General features: G+C 37.3%; 1 protein-coding gene across 1 annotated transcript; it reads right to left on the minus strand.

Annotated features, from left to right (window-relative positions):
- Positions 1-1,243: 1,243 nt before the first annotated feature.
- Positions 1,244-25,368, minus strand: LOC128245537 (D-2-hydroxyglutarate dehydrogenase, mitochondrial-like). Its single transcript, XM_052963736.1, has 10 exons — positions 24,970-25,368; positions 23,813-23,907; positions 20,751-20,853; positions 19,810-20,003; positions 18,961-19,129; positions 18,680-18,856; positions 14,411-14,520; positions 6,603-6,774; positions 3,920-4,013; positions 1,244-1,766 (listed from the first exon to the last, which is right to left on the minus strand). The coding sequence occupies exons 1-10, from the start codon at positions 25,238-25,240 to the stop codon at positions 1,610-1,612; spliced, it is 1,542 nt and encodes a 513-aa protein (XP_052819696.1). The 5' UTR covers positions 25,241-25,368; the 3' UTR covers positions 1,244-1,609.
- Positions 25,369-26,122: the final 754 nt, after the last annotated feature.

Below are 26,122 nucleotides of genomic sequence, written 5' to 3' on the forward strand. Positions count from 1 at the left end.
TTATTTAAATTGCATTAAGTTCTAATTTTTAAGAAGCCAGATTTGTTTTTATCTTACTTTTATTTTTAAAAAGGCTCTAATTGTTAGCTTACTTTCTTCATAATTTGATTTCTTTCATGAACTTCCTTTTCATTGAAAGCAGTTGACCCTAATCCTCCCATTGTTATGAGGGAGTTGAAATAAAGATGCCTTTTACAGATGCAAATATTGACAATTTTAACATTTGTTTAAGTTTGGTCTCACCTGATGAATGCCATCAATGCCTTCATTTACGTCATATAAGATAACTCACAGTATAACAGATCTCAACTGTTTTGAAAACTGCCGAAATATTTAGTTTTCTTAAAGCGCTAGTATTATAATAACGCGTTTAGCTATAAAAAATCAATTTTCAAACCTAGATATAAACAACTTTGATCTAATCATTTGTCAGCAGTCTTATATCACTGAATTCCAGGCATTTACGCGAAATTGGCTCATTCCAAGACAAAAAAACATGTGTCAAAACGGTCAATCTGTTAGAGTGCAGTTTTAAAACTCAGTTGTATTAACAACCGTACGAAGTATTCTAAAATGTGGCACGAACGTACCATAGTCGTAGTAAAAGCGCGGAGAGGTCGCGGTGAGAACTCCATTGACGTAGCAAGAACGCCATGACAACCTAGAGAAAACGCGATGAGAACGCCATTCATTTCCCGTCCAGTACTACGCGTGCACTACATCACTCAAGTTCCTATTAGGTTTTAGTTACGCCGTCACTACGTCCATGCCGTCGTGAATACGTTCTTATTAAGTTCTTAGTACGCCTTGATTCGACCACGTCCTCACTACATTTTTTTAACATGTTCAAAGTCCGCTCACATCCTTCACATCCATAAAGACCATACCACGTCTTTATCTTCCGTCTACGTTGACCAAGTTCTGACTGCGTCCTGCCAGATTTTGTTTGGACATTGTGGGAACGTGGCCTAGTGTGATGAGGGCATCATACATGATCATTGTTCAGAACCTGACAGGGCGTGGTAAGAACCTGATACAAACGTGTGTCTAAGACGTGTTAAGCACCAAAAGAACGTATTAACAACCGAACGAGGTCTTCTACAACGTGGCACGAACGTACAATAGTCGTAGTAAAAGCTTCGAGATGTCGTGTAGGGAACTCACAAGGACGTAGTGGGAACGCGGCTTAGTGGGAAGGGAGTAAAAGAGACTTTTTAAGGTCATATATGTTATTTATGCTTTATTTATCTCCTGATTTTTTATTGAAGCATAAACTTTTTGATATGAGCAGACACACATTCATGTCGACCCAACAAACGTCCACAATACTCAATAGCATCTATAACGAGTACAGAATTCAAATTCACAAAATTCCTGTGTCTGAATTAAAGACTGAAGACTCACAACCACAAGTTTTATTTTGCTGTACCATTGCTACTTTATGAGCACAAATTGTCAACCACGTGTTAATGATACGAATTGTTTGATTTTGAATTATTGACACAAATATCAAATATTGAATAAAAATAATTTGTAGATTTAACGTATTCCTTCTGAAAGTCACATTGAAGACGATACGTGAATATCGGCCAGGCTCTAACCCCCTGATTCAGTGATCTGGTAAGAACTTGTATGGGTTCAATATGCCGTTCGGGTCCACCAGGGTTTTCAAGGCCTTCATCATTTTCACAGCCGACCGGGACTTGCTATGGTAGATGTACTCTCGTTTCTTGAAACCCAGGCCATGCTCTGCACTTATACTCCCTCTGAAAATTGAAATGTGATGACGCTTATTACTCATTCGGAGCTCCTCGGCCATTTTTGATCGAAAACAACCTCGGATGTATTTGGACGGTTTACATACTCAAAAAGTGGTACGTTTAAGTCCGCTGCAAGTAGATCGCGTAGTAATTTTATTTAGCAGTTAAACTTTATGACTTAACTCTTGGGAATCTTAATTATGTTTGCAATAATACACTTCACTGGCAATCAATTTAAACTTAATAAGATAAATAAATACAACTCTTAAACACTACATTTATTTAATGATATGATTAAAAAAAAATACGAACTACTTTAACTAATGTACCGTAATACATCCGAGGTTGTTTTCGATAAAAATGGCCGAGGAATTCCGAATGGCTTTTTACTGACCCATTCTGGTAATAGAACACTAATAAATAAATTTCCTATATATTTTATATTAAATTGACAGATTTGCCCGCGAAATGACACTCATTTATAGTGTTTCACGGCGCCAACACCATACGTGGTATGAAAGTTCCACTTCTGCATTAAACATTAAACTACATTAAAAAAAAGTTTCTTTTTTTTTCAAAAATAAAAATAAAATTGGTTGAACGTAACCACTATGTATTCGATCAAGTTGCGCAATCAATAGTGAAAATGATCAAGTGTATAAAGCATCTTTTTTTAAACCACAAACCTTTGAGCTTTAAACCTACACAGATGGAAAGTAAAGTAGCCGATGGTCTGATATGATATGATCGTACTTTGATTCAATGGAACGTGTTAACAAAAAACAAATCACATGTTAACTGTCAGAGTAGTCACTTCTGAATCGGTGTAATTTGCACTTCGGCACATACACCCAATTCGATTAAAGGTTGAGTGACGGAATGGGTCGCACGTGGGTATCAGATGATGCCGTCAAGTAGTAAGTCTATAGGATCAGATAAAGTCGGTTAACTCTTAGTTTCGATATAAATTGTAGTATTGGAGCCCGATTATACATGTAAATGATAAAAAAAAAACTAAGCTATACTGTACAAACAACTAAGTTTATAACAGTTATTGTCACCGGTTAATCAGGGGTGGCTCCAGGATTTGATGTTAGAAATGAATTTGGTTTAAAGTGTTGACATGGGGGGTTAACAATTTCTAGTCCGAAATGGTGCATTTTGAGCGTATTTCTTTACTCTTTTTCGTCTTTATTGAAATAAAAAGTAAATATGGGCGATTTTAGGGAGCGCGCGCCGGGTGCGTCCCATGGATCCGAAAGTGTTAATTATCACACTTGTAAAGGCTTTCAAGTGACCGATAGCCAAAAGGAGAGAGGTCCTCCAGTCCCCCCCTCCCCCGCCCCCCCCCCGATTTTCTTTGAAATTGAAAGCTTCATTTCCTGCATTCTTGGCCATACTGATGGCAATTTAGAACACAATATCATTTCTGCAACTATTTTTACAAAATAAAATAGGAATAGTAGGGTTTTATTCATGAGTAAGTAGGAGAAATAGGGATCCTTACATGATAATAGGAAAGAGTGGGTCTCGCTTGAAAGCAAGACTAGTATAGATAGGAAATTTCATGTAACTCATGTCGGAAAATAGCTCATTGAGCTAATGTTTCTTGTTAACATATACCCCAGGCGCGTAGCTGCCTATACGCGCGTACGCGGCTGAATCCACATGATTCTGACAAAAAAAAATCAGACAAAGTTGCAGTATGCGTACTTGACTACATGATCCTAAAATTGTCCATTTTCCAGTACTAAATAAAGCACCTCAGAACGCCCAGAATGCACCAGATTGCACCTTGGTTTTTCAAAATTTTCCGAATGGGCATGCCCCGTACCCCTGTAGCATTATTATGAATCCACATATGAATCCACATAGGGGGCTAGCTACGCCCCTGTACCCGACTTTAAATAAAGATTCTTGTATCTCTTTTATCTTGTATCTTGAAGCTTTTGGTTTTAAAATACATCACAATTTCCAATCTATTTTCAGCCAAACAATCAAAATCATCTGATATGGAATGTCAGTTAAAAGGTTTTTAAGGTGAGAATCACATGATAACTAAATTGAACAAGAAGGCATTTATTCCCAGCGTAGCATATGTGCTTAAACATGCCGATAAAACAGATAACAAAAAATACTCCAATACCAAGATAACCTACTTGTAGTTTGCCACCCAATCATAGATGAACGGCTCGATCAGCGCCATAACCTCTGGATCGTATTGGGGTGAAGTGACATTAAAGTGTAGATTTCCTGTAATACATTGAATGACAATGGGAGAATTACGTTGCAGAAAATTATGGTGACATATAACCGCCGTAAGATAACCTGTTAACGTTCGCGAATTGTTTCATGTTAACTACTTAATTTTCGCGATAATTATCTAGCTATCTAGTTAATATTCGAGAAACTTTCTCCGTAAGATAAATATCATAAAACTAAAAACTGGATTGAAAGAGCCCAGAACTGCCACCTGTTACCTCTTTCTCTGTACAACATTAACTGGTTAACTAGTTATTGTTTGCAAATTTCACTTAGTGAGTAACTTGGTGAACTAGATCGCGAAAATTAAGTGGTTAACACGAAACAATTCGCGACCGCTATCAGGTACGGTAGTAATATGCCACCATAAAAAATACATAACATTATTATATTTAAAAATGCCCCGACTGTTATACAGCGTGAAAAACGTTTTAATTTACTGGAAGACTTGAACACACAAAGGGCGCTTCATGACAACCCTTATAACAAGAGCTGTCGTAAGACAGCGCGCTCGACTACACCGCGTTGACTTAGAAGTGAATACAATATTGATGTATGTGCCTGTCAAAAGCAATAAAATTCAAATTAAAAAGTAAACAGTGACCATTACTCTGGGGGGCTCAAAACACAATTTCATGAAAGGTCTCTATAAACTCTTTATATATACCAAGTTTGCTCGCAATATGTCAGCCCTTACTTTAGTTATTCAATACCAACCATTTTTCTATTAATAATAACGTTGGCATTGACCTTGACCCTATGGGCCTCAAACGCAATCTCATGAAAGGTCTCTATAACCTCTTCATATATACCAAGTTTGGTCACTGGATGCCAAACCTAGCTAAAATTATTCGATACTTAAGGTGACTTTGACGCTGCCCTCCCAAACAATGACACAAGTCATTCTTATAACTTGTTTTCCCTTTGTGAAAATCTGGTAAAGAATATAAAAATGTGCTTGTCAAAAGAAATCAAAAGAAAATTTAAAAAAAAGTAAATCAAGGGCCATAATTAGTATTTAGGTTTTAAATGGAGTTATGTAACCTTATTGTAGGATGGTCGTCATTAATTGTGCGAAGTATTAAGTCAATTGAATGAAGGGTATAGATTTTTTTTAATTAAAATCCAAACTTGCCCTAAAACTTTAACGTAAGTTCCTAAGTCAATCAGGGGCCATAACTTGTATTAAGGATAATATGGAGTTATGTAACATCATTGTGTGATGGTCCTAAACAACTGTGTGAAGTATTAAGTCAATTGAATGAAGGGTATAGAAGTTATTAATAAATATCCCAACAAGGCACTACAACTTTAACCTAAGTTCCAAAGTCAATCATGGGCCATAATTTGTATAACGGATAATATGGAGTTATCTAACCTTATCATGTGATGGTCCTGAACAACTGTGTGAAGTATTAAGTCAATTGAATAAAGGGTATAGAAGTTATTAATAAATATCCCAACCTGCCCTAAAACTTTAACATAAGTTCCAAAGTCAATCAGGAGCCATAATTTGTATAAAGGATAATATGGAGTTATCTAACCTCATTATGACACTGAACAACTGTGTGAAGTATTAAGGGAATTGAATGAAGGGTATTTGACCTATAAGTAAAAATCCCAACTTGCCCTAAAATTTTAACCGGACGCCGACGCCGACGCTGGGGCGGGTAGTAAAGCCCTCCTTATTCTTCGAAAGGTCGAGCTAAAAAGGATAATCAGGTAAGAAAAATAGTGTGGCGGATCTGTGGTCTGGTGGTAACACACTTGACTGTCAATCCAGGGATCGAAGGTTCGATTCCCTTGCACACCATTAAACAAATTATAATCGTATTCCGGGATAGACGTTAAAAGGGGGTCCCGTGTGACAGTGCTTTACACTGTTGCACGTTAAAGAACCAGGGTAGTTCTATCCAGGGTTACATTCTGTCTGTGTACTTTTCTCCGAAATCTTAGAATTACTAACTCTCTTAGAGGAGCACTCGCCGCTTACACACCACAAAAAATGTATTTCTTGAACATACGGCCGAATGTTCAGAACGTTTATAACATAATCGGCGTTATCTTCGAAAGATGGCATCTTCAATTGTGTGCTGATAAAACAAATACTGCTGAAGCAGTTATCAAATATCTGTAACAAAGTCAGCAAGTGACAAGTGTATCCATGAAACTTCTAGAGTAGTAAACACTTAAAAGTTAACAACGATGACTTTAAGAACGTTTTTAACTTTACCACAGTTCTGGACAATTGGCCCATTATGACATTGTTATTTCGGTACTTGAGTTTTTTTTAGCAATTTGGAACAGTATTTTAGCCTAAATTTAGAAAAACTTATCGCTACGAACATCTCATTGAAAACACAACTCCAAAAGAAACTTGGCCACATAGGGAGCATGGTTTTAAGGAATTTTCCCATTGGAAATGCGTCAAATCCTCTTACACATGGTGTGCCAAGAAAAGGTTCTTACTCAAATTGATTGATTCACATTCTCTAATTGAATATACTTGCAAAACAGATTAGGTGTAGGTATGCTGTTCAACAAATCTAAACTGATCAGCTGACCAGCGAGTATGCCTACCATCGCCGACATGTCCATAACCGATCACTCTGGTTGCCTTAGAGCCGATACGAGCCCGCATATCGGTTACAAGTTGGTAGAAGGCAGACAGCGGAAGAGAGACATCGTACTTGTAGCAGTAGCCGTCATGCATGAGACCCTCGGCGACCCGCTCTCTAAGGCCCCAGATATACTGAAACAGGAACATATACACCTGTCATAAGTTGCCAGAAAGCGGACAGCGAAAAAGAGACATCGTCCTTGTAACAGTAGCCGTATTGCACGTGACCCTGGGCGACCTGTTCGCAAAGGCCCCAGATATACTGAAACAGGAACATATACATCTGTCATAAGTTGCTCAGGAGCGGACAGCGGAAGAGAGACATCGTACTTGTAAACAGTAGCCGTCGTGCATGAGACCCTGGGCGACCCGCTCGCGAAGGCCCCAGATATACTGAAATAGGAACATATGTCATAAGTTGTCAGAAAGCGGACAGCGGAAGAGATACATTGTAACAGTAGATGTCATGCACGAGAACCTCGGCGACCCGCTCGAAAAGGCCCCAAATATACTGTAACAGGAACCCACATATCGGTCACCATTTAAATGAAATAGTGGACTGCGTTCTCGCGACAGTAGCCGTCATGTAAAAGACCCTCGACTACCCGCTCCGGATGGCCCCAAATCAACTAAAACAGGTTCGCAAACATATTTCACAATCTAAATGAATGAGAGGGATGGTAAAGAGACGTTGTACATGTAACTCTTTATGCATGAGGCGCTTTGGCTCCCTTCATCCAAATAAAAGTGCATATCTTTTAAAAGTTAACTTTATGCTTACAAAAGAAGACGTCATAGTACGATGTGCTGTAGAAGAATTTATGCTTGTATTGTATTCGTAAATGATGGGACATGTGTGAGGTTTGGTGCCCATAAACTACTTTAAACCCTCCGGTTTCGCTGACTTTTCAACGGAGGTGACCCGAATATGTACAGTATAGTATGACGCTTGTGTGGTATGTGCGTGTTGTTTGTTCTCTGTTTCTTTCGTGCTCAATGTGTGTAAGACTTAAGGCTCGCACCTTTAAACAGGGTGTTTGTAACATGTTTGGCTATTGGGCGTATCCCTGTATTTTCCATTCATTTATTGTTAAATGTCGTCATATGTAGCAACAATAAACTTGACAAATGAATAAAAAAAACATTTGACATTTCACAACATTTGAAACATCAATGAAACAATAGAACTACAGGAACAAGACCAGGGCCGGTATTCAATAATTGGTCTTAATTGGATATAAGAACGATGCAGCTAATCGGATTAATTGTTATTAATAATTGGCCAAAAGAGTGAATAGAGTCAATAATGTATGACCATAAGATTTTAAACTTAAATAGAATATGGAATACCAACCCAGGGCCGGTATTCATAAAACGTCTTAAGTCATTTGCTAACGTAGGTTAATATTTTCTTTTTGTCAAATTTAGCGAAAACTTTTATTTTTTGAAACCAACGTGTTTATTTTAGTCTTAGCCTTTACCAATATCGAGGATCAGACAGGCACAGGCAAACATTTCAAAAATATCAAAAATAACGTTATCATTAAATGCCAAGGTTAATTTGACAATTGCATGATCGGGGTTCCGCATTAAGCATGCCATGCCTTGTCCCAGTTTTGTGGACAATCTACAGCGTCACACGCGATATCAAACCAGATTAGGTACTCAAAATACTTCAAAATGAGACAAATGACAGGCCTTTTTCTGCCCATCTCACAGAATGTCTGAACCATTCCCAATGCCAAATATGTATATTTTTCCCCAATTGAAATATGATTTAAGACTAACACGGTGCCTTATAGCAAGCACGCAGCTTAAGCGCGAGGTCAATTTATTCGAAATTTATTTTTGTTTACAATTATAAATGCATTTTGGGATGACATTCATGGTTATAGACACTAATTTCACTCATAGCAGCCATAGTACACACACTCATAGTAGCCATAGTACACACACTCATAGTAGCCATAGTACACACACTCATAGTAGCCATAGTACACACACTCATAGTAGCCATAGTACACACACTCATAGTAGTCATAGTACACACACTCATAGTAGCCATAGTACACACACTCATAGTAGCCATAGTACACACACTCATAGTAGCCATAGTACACACACTCATAGTAGACATAGTACACACATTCATAGTAGCCATAGTACACACACTCATAGCAGCCATAGTACACACACTCATAGTAGCCATAGTACACACACTCATAGTAGCCATACTACACATATTCATAGTAACCATAGTACACACACTCATAGTAGCCATAGTACACATATTCATAGTAGCCATAGTACACACACTCATAGTAGCCATACTACACATATTCATAGTAGCCATAGTACACACACTCATAGTAGCCATACTACACATATTCATAGTAGCCATAGTACACACACTCATAGTAGCCATACTACATATATTCATAGTAACCATAGTACACACACTCATAGTAGCCATACTACACATATTCATAGTAACCATACTACACATATTCATAGTAGCCATAGTACACACACTCATAGTAGCCATACTACACATATTCATAGTAACCATAGTACACACACTCATAGTAGCCATACTACACATATTCATAGTAGCCATAGTACACACACTCATAGTAGCCATACTACACATATTCATAGTAGCCATAGTACACACACTCATAGTAGCCATAGTACACACACTCATAGTAGTCATAGTACACACACTCATAGTAGCCGTAGTACACACACTCATAGTAGCCATAGTACACACACTCATAGTAGCCATAGTACACACACTCATAGTAGCCATAGTACACACACTCATAGTAGCCATAGTACACACACTCATAGTAGCCATAGTGTACACACTCATAGTAGCCATAGTACACACACTCATAGTAGCCATAGTACACACATTCATAGTAGCCATAGTACACACACTCATAGTAGCCATAGTACACACACTCATAGTAGTCATAGTACACACACTCATAGCAGCCATAGTACACACACTCATAGCAGCCATAGTACACACATTCATAGCAGCCATAGTACACACATTCAAAGTAGCCATATTACACACACTCATAGTAGCCATAGTACACACACTCATAGCAGCCATAGTACACACACTCATAGCAGCCATATTACACACATTCATAGCAGCCATAGTACACACATTCAAAGTAGCCATATTACACACACTCATAGTAGTCATGGTAAACACACTCATAGCAGCCATAGTACACACATTCATAGCAGCCATAGTACACACATTCAAAGTAGCCATATTACACACACTCATAGTAGCCATAGTACACACACTCATAGTAGCCATAGTACACACATTCATAGTAGCCATAGTACACACACTCATAGTAGCCATAGTACACACACTCATAGCAGCCATAGTACACACATTCAAAGTAGCCATAGTACACACACTCATAGTAGCCATAGTACACACACTCATAGTAGTCGTAGTACACACACTCATAGTAGCCATAGTACACACACTCATAGTAGCCATAGTACACACACTCATAGCACACACATTCAAAGTAGCCATAGTACACACACTCATAGTAGCCATAGTACACACACTCATAGTAGCCATAGTACACACACTCATAGTAGCCATAGTACACACACTCATAGTAGTCATAGTACACACACTCATAGTAGCCATAGTACACACACTCATAGTAGCCGTAGTACAAACACTCATAGTAGCCATAGTACACACACTCATAGTAGCCATAGTACACACACTCATAGTAGCCATAGTACACACACTCATAGTAGCCATAGTACACACACACTCATAGTAGCCATAGTACACACACACATAGTAGCCATAGTGTACACACTCATAGTAGCCATAGTACACACACTCATAGTAGCCATAGTGTACACACTCATAGTAGCCATAGTACACACACTCATAGTAGCCATAGTACACACACTCATAGTAGCCATAGTGTACACACTCATAGTAGCCATAGTACACACATTCATAGCAGCCATAGTACACACACTCATAGTAGCCATAGTACACACACTCATAGTAGCCATAGTACACACACTCATAGTAGCCATAGTACACACACTCATAGTAGCCATATTACACACACTCATAGTAGCCATAGTACACACACTCATAGTAGCCATAGTACACACACTCATAGTAGCCATAGTACACACACTCATAGTAGCCATAGTACACACACTCATAGTAGCCGTAGTACACACACTCATAGTAGCCATAGTACACACACTCATAGTAGCCATAGTACACACACTCATAGTAGCCATAGTGTACACAATCATAGTAGCCATAGTACACACACACTCATAGTAGCCATAGTGTACACACTCATAGTAGCCATAGTGTACACACTCATAGTAGCCATAGTACACACACACTCATAGTAGCCATAGTACACACACTCATAGTAGCCATAGTGTACACACTCATAGTAGCCATAGTACACACACTCATAGTAGCCATAGTACACACACACTCATAGTAGTCATAGTACACACACTCATAGTAGCCATAGTACACACACTCATAGTAGCCATAGTACACACACACACATAGTAGCCATAGTACACACACTCATAGTAGCCATAGTACACACACTCATAGTAGCCATAGTACACACACTCATAGTAGCCATAGTACACACACTCATAGTAGCCATAGTACACACACTCATAGTAGCCATAGTACACACACTCATAGTAGCCATAGTGTACACACTCATAGTAGCCATATTACACACTCATAGTAGCCATAGTACACACACTCATAGTAGCCATAGTACACACACTCATAGCAGCCATAGTACACACACTCATAGTAGCCGTAGTACACACACTCATAGCAGCCATAGTACACACACTCATAGTAGCCATACTACACACATTCATAGTAGCCATAGTACACACACTCATAGTAGCCATAGTACACACACTCATAGCAGCCATAGTACACACACTCATAGTAGCCATAGTACACACACTCATAGTAGCCATACTACACATATTCATAGTAACCATAGTACACACACTCATAGTAGCCATAGTACACACACTCATAGTAGCCATAGTACACACACACACATAGTAGTCATAGTACACACACTCATAGTAGCCATAGTACACACACTCATAGTAGTCATAGTACACACACTCATAGTAGCCATAGTACACACACTCATAGTAGCCATAGTACACACACTCATAGTAGCCATAGTACACACACTCATAGTAGCCATAGTGTACACACTCATAGTAGCCATATTACACACACTCATAGTAGCCATAGTACACACACTCATAGTAGCCATAGTACACACACTCATAGTAGCCATAGTACACACACTCATAGTAGCCGTAGTACACACACTCATAGCAGCCATAGTACACACACTCATAGTAGCCATAGTACACACACTCATAGTAGCCATAGTACACACACTCATAGTAGCCATAGTACACACACTCATAGTAGCCATAGTACACACACTCATAGTAGCCATAGTACACACACTCATAGTAGCCATACTACACATATTCATAGTAACCATAGTACACACACTCATAGTAGCCATAGTACACACACTCATAGTAGCCATACTACACATATTCATAGTAGCCATAGTACACACACTCATAGTAGTCATAGTACACACACTCATAGTAGCCATAGTACACACATTCATAGTAACCATAGTACACACACTCATAGTAGCCATAGTACACACATTCAAAGTAGCCATAGTACACACACTCATAGTAGCCATAGTACACACATTCATAGTAACCATAGTACACACACTCATAGTAGTCATAGTACACACACACATAGTAGTCATAGTACACACACTCATAGTAGTCATAGTACACACACTCATAGTAGCCATAGTACACATATTCATAGTAACCATAGTACACACACTCATAGTAGCCATAGTACACACATTCAAAGTAGCCATAGTACACACACACATAGTAGTCATAGTACACACACTCATAGTAATCATAGTACACACACTCATAGTAGCCATAGTACACATATTCATAGTAACCATAGTACACACACTCATAGTAGCCATAGTACACACATTCAAAGTAGCCATAGTACACACACACATAGTAGTCATAGTACACACACTCATAGTAATCATAGTACACACACACATAGTAGCCATAGTACACACACTCATAGTAGCCATAGTACACACACTCATAGCAGCCATAGTACACACATTCATAGTAGCCATAGTACACACACTCATAGTAGCCATAGTACACATATTCATAGTAGCCATAGTACACATATTCATAGTAGCCATAGTACACACACTCATAGTAGCCATAGTACACACACTCATAGTAGCCATAGTACACACACTCATAGGAGCCATAGTACACACACTCATAGTAGACATATTACACATATTCATAGTAGCCATAGTACACACACTCATAGTAGACATATTACACACATTCATAGTAGCCATAGTACACATATTCATAGTAGCCATAGTACACATATTCATAATAGCCATAGTACACACACTCATAGTAGCCATAGTACACACACTCATAGCAGCCATAGTACACACATTCAAAGTAGCCATATTACACACACTCATAGTAGCCATAGTACACATATTCATAGTAGCCATAGTACAAACACTCATAGTAGCCATAGTACACACACTCATAGTAGCCATAGTACACACACTCATAGCAGCCATAGTACACACACTCATAGTAGCCATAGTACACACACTCATAGTAGCCATAGTACACACACTCATAGTAGCCATAGTGTACACACTCATAGTAGCCATATTACACACACTCATAGTAGCCATAGTACACACACACTCATAGTAGCCATAGTACACACACTCATAGTAGCCATAGTACACACACTCATAGTAGCCATAGTACACACACTCATAGTAGCCATAGTACACACACTCATAGTAGCCATAGTACACACACTCATAGTAGCCATAGTACACACACTCATAATATCCATAGTACACATATTCATAGTAGCCATAGTACACACACTCATAGTAGCCATAGTACACACACTCATAGTAGCCATAGTACACACACTCATAGTAGTCATAGTACACACACTCATAGTAGCCATAGTACACACACTCATAGTAGCCATAGTACACACACTCATAGTAGCCATAGTACACACACTCATAGTAGCCATAGTACACATATTCATAGTAGCCATAGTACACACATTCATAGTAGCCATAGTACACACACTCATAGTAGCCATAGTACACACACTCATAGTTGCCATATTACACACACTCATAGTAGCCATAGTACACACATTCATAGTAGCCATAGTACACACACTCATAGTAGCCATAGTACACAGACTCTTAGTAGCCATAGTACACACATTCATAGTAGCCATAGTACACACACTCATAGTAGCCATATTACACACACTCATAGTTGCCATAGTACACACACTCATAGTAGCCATAGTACACACACTCATAGTTGCCATAGTACACACACTCATAGTAGGCATAGTACACACACACTCATAGTAGCCATAGTACACATATTTATAGTAGCCATAGTACACACACTCATAGTAGCATGTTACCTATGGTCACGTGGTTTGCATGATGGCAGTGATTACTGTATTGAAAGAGAAGTAACACTTTGTGGGTTTTGGAAAAATCAGCCACGCTACACAGCAAACAACCTGTATCTTAGTCGGTTCAGCTACCACAGTTCCATCCAGCACCTTACCCGCGTCCATCATACTTTCGAGAAAGGTGTTTAACTTTTCTTCATCATGAGCACTGTTTGAACCTGAAGACATAACACAGTCGTATTTTTAAAGACAAAACATTGTAAGTACGGTACATTATTAGAGACAAAACATTCTAAGTACGGTACATTATTAGAGACAAAACATTCTAAGTACGGTACATTATTAGAGACAAAACATTCTAAGTACGGTACATTATTTGAGACAAAACATTCTAAGTACGGTACATTATTTGAGACAAAACATTCTAAGTACGGTACATCATTAGAGACAAAACATTCTAAGTACGGTACATCATTAGAGACAAAACATTCTAAGTACGGTACATCATTAGAGACAAAACATTCTAAGTACGGTACATTATTAGAGACAAAACATTCTAAGTACGGTACATTATTAAAGACAAAACATTCTAAGTACGGTACATCATTAGAGACAAAACATTCTAAGTACGGTACATCATTAGAGACAAAACGTTCTAAGTACGGTACACTATTAGAGACAAAACGTTCTAAGTACGGTACACCATTAGAGACAAAACGTTCTAAGTACGGTACATCATTAGAGACAAAACATTCTAAGTACGGTACATCATTAGAGACAAAACATTCTAAGTACGGTACATCATTAGAGACAAAACATTCTAAGTACGGTACATCATTAGAGACAAAACATTCTAAGTACGGTACATCATTAGAGACAAAACATTCTAAGTACGGTACATCATTAGAGACAAAACATTCTAAGTACGGTACATCATTAGAGAAAAAACATTCTAAGTACGGTACATCATTAGAGACAAAACATTCTAAGTACGGTACATCATTAGAGACAAAACATTCTAAGTACGGTACATCATTAGAGACAAAACGTTCTAAGTACGGTACATCATTAGAGACAAAACGTTCTAAGTACGGTACATCATTAGAGACAAAACGTTCTAAGTACGGTACATCATTAGAGACAAAACGTTCTAAGTACGGTACATCATTAGAGACAAAACGTTCTAAGTACGGTACATCATTAGAGACAAAACGTTCTAAGTACGGTACATCATTAGAGACAAAACGTTCTAAGTACGGTACATCATTAGAGACAAAACGTTCTAAGTACGGTACATCATTAGAGACAAAACATTCTAAGTACGGTACATCATTAGAGACAAAACATTCTAAGTACGGTACATCATTAGAGACAAAACGTTCTAAGTACGGTACATTATTAGAGACAAAACGTTCTAAGTACGGTACATCATTAGAGACAAAACGTTCTAAGTACGGTACATCATTAGAGACAAAACGTTCTAAGTACGGTACATTATTAGAGACAAAACGTTCTAAGTACGGTACATCATTAGAGACAAAAAGTTCTAAGTACGGTACATCATTAGAGACAAAACGTTCTAAGTACGGTACATCATTAGAGACAAAACGTTCTAAGTACGGAAACGTTCTAAGTACGGTACATCATTAGAGACAAAACGTTCTAAGTACGGTACATCATTAGAGACAAAACGTTCTAAGTACGGTACATCATTAGAGACAAAACGTTCTAAGTACGGTACATCATTAGAGACAAAACATTCTAAGTACGGTACATCATTAGAGACAAAACGTTCTAAGTACGGTACATCATTAGAGACAAAACGTTCTAAGTACGGTACATCATTAGAGACAAAACGTTCTAAGTACGGTACATCATTAGAGACAAAACATTCTAAGTACGGTACATCATTAGAGACAAAACATTCTAAGTACGGTACATCATTAGAGACAAAACATTCTAAGTACGGTACATCATTAGAGACAAAACATTCTAAGTACGGTACATCATTAGAGACAAAACATTCTAAGTACGGTACATCATTAGAGACAAAACATTCTAAGTACGGTACATCATTAGAGACAAAACGTTGTAAGTACGGTACATCATTAGAGACAAAACATTCTAAGTACGGTACATCATTAGAGACAAAACGTTCTAAGTACGGTACATCATTAGAGACAAAACGTTCTAAGTACGGTACATCATTAGAGACAAAACGTTCTAAGTACGGTACATTATTAGAGACAAAACGTTCTAAGTACGGTACATCATTAGAGACAAAAAGTTCTAAGTACGGTACATCATTAGAGACAAAACGTTCTAAGTACGGTACATCATTAGAGACAAAACGTTCTAAGTACGGAAACGTTCTAAGTACGGTACATCATTAGAGACAAAACGTTCTAAGTACGGTACATCATTAGAGACAAAACATTCTAAGTACGGTACATCATTAGAGACAAAACATTCTAAGTACGGTACATCATTAGAGACAAAACATTCTAAGTACGGTACATCATTAGAGACAAAACATTCTAAGTACGGTACATCATTAGAGACAAAACATTCTAAGTACGGTACATCATTAGAGAAAAAACATTCTAAGTACGGTACATCATTAGAGACAAAACATTCTAAGTACGGTACATCATTAGAGACAAAACATTCTAAGTACGGTACATCATTAGAGACAAAACGTTCTAAGTACGGTACATCATTAGAGACAAAACGTTCTAAGTACGGTACATCATTAGAGACAAAACGTTCTAAGTACGGTACATCATTAGAGACAAAACGTTCTAAGTACGGTACATCATTAGAGACAAAACGTTCTAAGTACGGTACATCATTAGAGACAAAACGTTCTAAGTACGGTACATCATTAGAGACAAAACGTTCTAAGTACGGTACATCATTAGAGACAAAACGTTCTAAGTACGGTACATCATTAGAGACAAAACATTCTAAGTACGGTACATCATTAGAGACAAAACATTCTAAGTACGGTACATCATTAGAGACAAAACGTTCTAAGTACGGTACATTATTAGAGACAAAACGTTCTAAGTACGGTACATCATTAGAGACAAAACGTTCTAAGTACGGTACATCATTAGAGACAAAACGTTCTAAGTACGGTACATTATTAGAGACAAAACGTTCTAAGTACGGTACATCATTAGAGACAAAAAGTTCTAAGTACGGTACATCATTAGAGACAAAACGTTCTAAGTACGGTACATCATTAGAGACAAAACGTTCTAAGTACGGAAACGTTCTAAGTACGGTACATCATTAGAGACAAAACGTTCTAAGTACGGTACATCATTAGAGACAAAACGTTCTAAGTACGGTACATCATTAGAGACAAAACGTTCTAAGTACGGTACATCATTAGAGACAAAACATTCTAAGTACGGTACATCATTAGAGACAAAACGTTCTAAGTACGGTACATCATTAGAGACAAAACGTTCTAAGTACGGTACATCATTAGAGACAAAACGTTCTAAGTACGGTACATCATTAGAGACAAAACATTCTAAGTACGGTACATCATTAGAGACAAAACATTCTAAGTACGGTACATCATTAGAGACAAAACATTCTAAGTACGGTACATCATTAGAGACAAAACATTCTAAGTACGGTACATCATTAGAGACAAAACATTCTAAGTACGGTACATTATTAAAGACAAAACATTCTAAGTACGGTACATCATTAGAGACAAAACGTTGTAAGTACGGTACATCATTAGAGACAAAACATTCTAAGTACGGTACATCATTAGAGACAAAACGTTCTAAGTACGGTACATCATTAGAGACAAAACGTTCTAAGTACGGTACATCATTAGAGACAAAACGTTCTAAGTACGGTACATCATTAGAGACAAAACGTTCTAAGTACGGTACATCATTAGAGACAAAACGTTCTAAGTACGGTACATTATTAGAGACAAAACATTCTAAGTACGGTACATTATTAGAGACAAAACATTCTAAGTACGGTACATTATTAAAGACAAAACATTCTAAGTACGGTACATTATTAGAGACAAAACATTGTAAGTACCTCACTTTTTAGCGTAAAAACATTCTAGTTTTTAAACACATCAAAAGGATGCGGTCATTGAACAAACACTTAGGCATGTAAACATTCAACTGGATGGTACTAAATAACTTCGTATGATTTTTCAAGTTCAAGACTGTATTACTTATACGTTTGTGTTTAATAATGAAAGAGTTTTATATGATTTAAACATTCTTTTTTAAATTAGATAAATAAAATAAAACTACAAATTTTGTGAACTTAGTTGGTACATTATTATAATGTAAGGTTTGTCAGTATATGAATAAAGGAAACGCCTACCTGAAGTTTCAATAAGCACATAGAAAGGGTGACTAGATAATGGACTGTTTAGTTTCAGGTTGTCTGTACACACAGCGAGGGCTTCACTGTCCAGAAACTCAAAGGCTGACAAGATCTCCGCCAACTGGTGTTTGCTTTCTTTAAACACTTCTAGAACACGATCGAAGCTGTCCACACCTAAAAATAAAAAGTTTGTAAATTTGCGTCAGTCATTTTTGTACATGTGAATTAAATATTCATTAAAATGTCAGTGTATGTAACACGTGGAATATAAGATTTACCTAAAAAAGCAACGTTGACGGCCTGGGATTTCTGCGGACACAGTATGGAAGCTGCTGTGATGATACCAAGAGTTCCCTCGGAGCCAATGAACAACTGTTTGAGATCATAACCGGTGTTGTCCTTCCGTAATGATGACATGCAGTCCAACACTTCACCGTCTGGTAATACCTGGAAACAATTAACAATTAGTGTGTTATGTTAGTAAGTGTAAATGACGGACTAGTGCTTAAATCCCAACCTAACTCCCTGTAATGTTGAACTTGCCAAGACAGTATCTTCAACATATATTAATAAAGACATTTTAATGTATACCGGGGGAGTTGTAAATTAAAATTATTTTAGTGGCATTTTGCTTGCTACATATTAGTGCAATTTGAACTTAATTGAGCACTGAAAGGTTACACAGAGTTGAGGAAATAAAACAATCGATGTATGACCATTGATGATGTTTATACAGATTAAAGATTAATGCAGTTACAACTATAAATCTGTGTTGTGTTGTCACATTGTGTGTCTGTCTATTAGGTCTTGAACTTTGAGTCTTTAAACAGGGCCATTGGTTAACATTTTGCTACTGGGCTTGTCCTTGTAGTTTTTAATTGTATAAGTGAAATGCCAACTGTATATTTCAAAACCATTTTATCGAACAAACAAAATATGAATACGTATAAGATTAAAACTTAAAGCATATTAAGGTCTTGTGACACATATGTATCAGAGTTGTTCTTCATATATCAAGATAAATGTTAAGTACTTTTTAGTTCAAGACTTATCAACTTTTTTAGCATCTACAATAAACTGCGTTTTGAAATACTTTTTACATGTTACAAAATACACAAGAAATTTACTGCTTCAAGGCCAAGAACACTTCCATGTAGGGAACCGTATCTTAGCAACCGCACACCTCCAGCGTTAGTTGCCAGGTTACCCCCAATATGGCAACTACCCTTGGCGCCAAGATCGAGCGGCATGGTAAGGTTGTGTTCTGAGACATAATCATTAAGGTTTCCCAGAATGCATCCAGCTTGACAAGTCAGAATACCTAAAATGAGAATTAGAGTTTATTTGGTAATACTTCATTTTTCTAGTATGTGATATTATTTTGTTTCTTCTGTTGCTGTTAGCAATTAAAATCAATGTTCATGTATTTTCATTTCTAGACATGTTATTTTTTATGAGTATGCGGGTGTTATTTGTTACTACTTCTCATAATAAGAATGGCCAGACTCAGAGGGAATGACGTAGTCAGGTTCCAATTTCTCGAAATATCTTAACCTTAACAGGGTTCAGTAGCTTATTTTACTTAGCCAAAATACATACATATACATACAAACATAATATATACATATTTAGTTCCGATAAATGAAAAATTGTTTATTGTGATTATCATAAGCAGAATTCCTATATAGAGTCTCCAAAATCTCCAAACAAGATACACAAGTTATAGAGACAAAAATATTGAGATTAGCTTAATCCTGTTATAAAGGACTTAAAAAGTTTCGAGAAATTGGGACCATGGCATTTAAATATGGACAAAGAACATTCTTGCCACTCGTATAATCATTGTTTGTGGTTTTGAGTCTCTTATGACAAATCGTTCAGAATAAAAACCTAGAAACGATGAGTTCGTCCCTGAAATTGTTCACTAGTACAATTACCCTAATGAACATGGGCTTTAATATCCTAAGTCAATGTAATTTTCAAGTAAATGTAATTTTTAAATGTACTTTCGATGAATATGTCAGTATTTGCTATCAAAGAGTGCAAACGAAATTGGAAGGTCACTTACCAGAAAGTGAATCGAGGCTGATGACCGTGTTCATCAACTGCGTTGAGATGATGATCTCATCAAACACTGGCACACTTCCCCCTACCAGCCCTGTGTTACCACCCTGGAAATGTGATTTTATAATAGTATACTGAAGCACTTGTGACTAAAATACGGAGTACAATTTATTTGCCCGTGACTGAAACACGGACATACAGTATATTTGCCCGTGACTGACACACGGACACACAGTTTATTTGCAAGCGACTGCCCGTGCCTAAAACATGGACTTGTGACTGAATCATAGACATGTGACTGAAACACGGAGTTGTGACTGAAACACGGAATTGTGACTGAATCACGGACTTGTGACTGAAACACGGACTTGTGACTGAATCATAGACATGTGACTGAAACACAGACTTGTGACTGAAACACGGAGTTGTGACTGAAACACAGAGTTGTGACTGAAACACGGAGTTGTGACTGAAACACGGAGTTGTGACTGAAACACGGAGTTGTGACTGAATCACAGAGTTGTGACTGAAACACGGACTTGTACCTGAATCACAGACTTGTGACTGAATCACGGACTTGTGACTGAAACACGGAGTTGTGACTGAAACACGGACTTGTGACTGAAACACGGACTTGTACCTGAATCACGGACTTGTGACTGAAACACGGACTTGTGACTGAAACACGGACTTGTGACTGAATCACAGACTTTTGACTGAAACACGGACTTGTGACTAAAAAACGGAGTTGTGACTGAATCATAGACTTGTGACTGAAACACGGAGTTGTGACTGAGTCACGGACTTGTGACTGAAACACGGGCTTGTAACTGAAACACAGACTTGTGACTGAAACACGGAATTATGACTGAATCACGGACTTGTGACTGAAACACGGAGTTGTGACTGAAACACGGACTTGTTTCTGAATCACAGACTTGTGACTGAATCACGGACTTGTGACTGAAACACGGACTTGTACCTGAATCACGGACTTGTGGCTGAATCACGGACTTGTGACTGAAACACAGAGTTGTGACTGAAACACGGACTTGTGACTGAAACACGGACTTGTACCTGAATCACGGACTTGTGACTGAAACACGGACTTGTGACTGAAACACGGACTTGTGACTGAATCACAGACTTTTGACTGAAACACGGACTTGTGACTAAAAAACGGAGTTGTGACTGAATCATAGACTTGTGACTGAAACACGGAGTTGTGACTGAGTCACGGACTTGTGACTGAAACACGGGCTTGTAACTGAAACACGGACTTGTGACTAAAACACGGAGTTGTGACTGAATCACAGACTTGTGACTGAAACGCGGACTTGTGACTGAAACACGGACTTGTGACTGAATCACAGACTTGTGACTGAAACACGGACTTGTGACTGAAACACGGAGTCGTGACTGAATCACAGACTAGTGACTGAAACACGGAGTTGTGACTGAAACACGGAGTTGTGACTGAAACACAGAGTTGTGACTGAAACACAGGCTATTGACTGAAACACGGAGTTGTGACAGAAACGCGGAGTTGTGACTGAATCACAGACTAGTGACTGAAACACGGAGTTGTGACTGAAACACGGAGTTGTGACTGAAACACAGAGTTGTGACTGAAACACAGGCTATTGACTGAAACACGGAGTTGTGACTGAAACACGGAGTTGTGACTGAAACACAGAGTTGTGACTGAAACACGGAGTTGTGACTGAAACACGGACTTGTGACTGAATCACAGACTAGTGACTGAAACACGGAGTTGTGACTGAAACACAGAGTTGTGACTGAAACACGGAGTTGTGACTGAAACACGGAGTTGTGACTGAAACACGGAGTTGTGACTGAATCACAGAGTTGTGACTGAATCACAGACTTGTGATTGAATCACAGACTTGTGACTGAATCACAGACTTGTGATTGAATCACAGAGTTGTGACTGAATCACAGACTTGTGACTGAATTACGGACTTGTGACTGAAACACGGAGTTGTGACTGAAACACGGACTTGTGACTGGATCACGGACTTGTGACTGAAACACGTTCTAACTTGAAAACTTCTAAACTTAAAGCAATCAAGTTTCTTCTTTAATATTACTGATCAAATAACATGTACTAGATGTCCTAAAGATGTACCCATAAAAATTCTTTATTTATAAAAAACGCACACTAAAATTCCTTCTTATCTGCACATATCCCTATGCTTTACCTAGAAGGCTTCAAAATGACTGATATGTGCAAATAAAATGTAACTAGGTGCAAATGAATTCAGGAATGTAGACAGGTCAAACAGTACAAAAATGTTATCTATAAAAACTTCTCACGATAGCAAAAGCATGATGTTTAAGGCTATTTTGATATTATTAATACAAAAGCATAACTTTGGGGTGAAGATGAAAAAGGAGAAATTTGAGCACAGCAAGCAAATGCAAATGCGCGTCTATCTGTTTCAGTTGATCAAGGGGCATAACTCATGTTATTTATACATTTTAGCCAGAGTTATTTGTCTTTCTTCAATGTCATGTGTACCAATTTCATGTTAAAGAGGCACTCTTACTCCCAAGTAAGATTTACTATATTTAATACTTTTGTATTAATATTCCAAAAATAGATGAATAAATGTCGAAAATAAAAGGTTCGTATGCAGGATACCAAACTTAAATAGAAAGAAATGTGCATTAAACACAGTATTTCTACCTAATGAGACTATAGAAAATCATAGTAAATCTTTTAGCATTCACCAATCATATAATATTTATACAAACTATTTAATACACAGTTACAATCTTGTTATCCCATATTAACATTTTCCATAAATGCATTTTTAGTAAGTAGTTAAGAGTTTTATCAGTCAAGATTTATGTTTGCTATGCATGTGTATGCTTTGATTTTGAATAAGAGTGTCACTTTATATAATATCTAAAACGCTTCTTTAGTTATAATAAGGTTCTAATAAAGGTTTTTAAGTAATATGACAATTAATTTAAACAGTGACAATATTACAATACTTCTTAAACAGATGTTCAGCTAAACATGATATAAACAATAAATACCTGTGGCACAACAGCAAGATTTCGTTCATGGCAGATTTTCAAAATTGCAGACACTTCCTCAGTCTCCTTTGGTTTGAGCAAAACTTGACTTCTTCCTTAAAGGTAAATTTCATTTTTAAAAACAGTCATGATCTTAAAAGAAGAACAACAAAAGAAGTATTGATTTACAAATAAGTTTAATGTAACATTCAGAATCATCTGAGAATGCAACAAAAATGTCCATATGTACTTTTGTAAAATTCTATCTCACAGTAGCAATGAAAAAAGAAACAATTTGAATGGCTTCGTTTGCTCTTTAAAAACATTTTTTTATCATATAGTAAGTAAGCAGAGGTATAAACAGTATTCAAGAGGTACAGCAGAAGATCACTGTGTATCTTACCTTCAATTTGTAAACTAATTGTATATTTATTTAAATCAGTATTTCCCTGTGGATTTTCTAAAAGTACAAACGTATGTTGGAGGACTTTTGGTCCAATCCCATTCTTCTATGGCACAATATTGATTTAAATTTTACTGCAGTTTTCACGCTATCAGAAGCCTGATAGTCTGAGACTCCTTAAAGCCTGAGTTTGCCAATTTGTGTTGCTTCAAGGCATCCTACCAGGCTCCTTGATTTAAAAATTCCATTTTTAATATTGTACTCCAGCATCCAAATCATATACCTTTCGGATACTTTGCCAACAAAAACTTATGTGATTTTCAAGTCCAGTTTGTATAAACAAAAAAATTCTGCAACAACAACAAAAGCAATAGTTTAAACAACCAGCCAAACTTATAAAAGTAAAAAAACAGTTTTCATTTCCGTGCAACCTCAGAGCAATGGTATCCTCCTTACTTCATACTTCTTGCAAACCTTTTATGCAACTTAATAAATAGAAATCTGTAACACTAATTGGTTTGTAACGTACAGTCTCAAACTAGCTAGGCAAGCAGGCTGCTTGCAATAAGTTTTATGACATGTAGAAAGCCAGGAAATAATGTCACAGCAATTAAAGCACCCTAGAATGCCAGCTCAGTCAAGCTGGCAGTGTTTGAAAAAATGAAGGCAACAACAACCAAAATAAGCCGGAGGAAAATACTTATTTAGTATGTATGAGAGATAAAAATAATGACCAGGTATCGTCCAAAATTAGGTATAAAGTAATTAAGAAAACCTCTGCATGTTTTAATCCAGTCTGTATTGTAACCCTCGAGTTCTGAAGCATCTGTAATCACCCGCTGAGCACCTGGCAGTATTTTCTCAAAGGCTGCAATGTCTACATCACTAACATTGCTATACTGGCCTCTTTTAAGGTTTGGATATCTAACGCTTGTAAACTCTATTGCATTTGATGTTGATTTATGAAATAACCTGTGTGTTCCACTGTGAATTTTAGATACATTTTTTATGCATTTGAACGTTCGAATCACACTATTCGGTTGCATCTTTTGTGTTAAGCACCTGTTACCTAAATATATATGGTAAATTAGTTAACTGACATTAACATTTCGGCGATTAAACACTAAATTCTTCCGTGACCAACAACAGCTGATTCTGTTGACATTTAGCACGGTTTGCGAAAAAATATTGTTTTGTGAAATCAGGATGACTTGAAAGGCTACAATACACTATTATACATTTCGATGATTGACTTCATGTTTATAAAATTACCTATTGATATTGATAAGATGAAAACTACGAATCAGCAGTTAACTAATAAACATTATATAAGCAATTCGATTACTAAGTAAGTAGTTTTCGGAGTTAGGGGATAGGGTGAACTCGGCAAACTTGTTATGCCGAATAGATAGGCAACTTCTTGGCAACTTCAATCCGAGCCGCGATTTAAATTAAAATAATAAAACAATAACCAAGCATAATACTAAGTTACTCATACTTAAGCAGAATAACTTTTGTAACAAAATATTAACTTTATTTCTTGGTTGTACTTTCACTTTTGTATTTGTTGAATAGCACCATATATCTTCTACCTCATTTAATTACACTTTCAATAACAACTATACGTTACTAAAGCTTATATTGCCCAAGAAGTCAAGTGCTATCTTTGTTATTTGTTTAAAAACGCTGAAAAAAGAAAAGGATATAGATAACACAAGCTCCTGATATGCGTTTGTTCTTCTCGTGTGCTACAACTGACATGACATTGCAGTTGTAATGCCATGTGACTCTCGGTGGCTGCTCTGTTAGTCACAACTCCAAGTCTCTTACTTAATGCTTAAAATTACACGTATACAATTACCACAACTACTCATGATCCAGTTCAACATTTAAAATGCGACATTGCGTAATTGCCTAAATTACCGATC

This window comes from Mya arenaria, chromosome 9 (genome assembly GCF_026914265.1).
Source record: "Mya arenaria isolate MELC-2E11 chromosome 9, ASM2691426v1".
NCBI classification, from domain to species: domain Eukaryota; kingdom Metazoa; phylum Mollusca; class Bivalvia; order Myida; family Myidae; genus Mya; species Mya arenaria.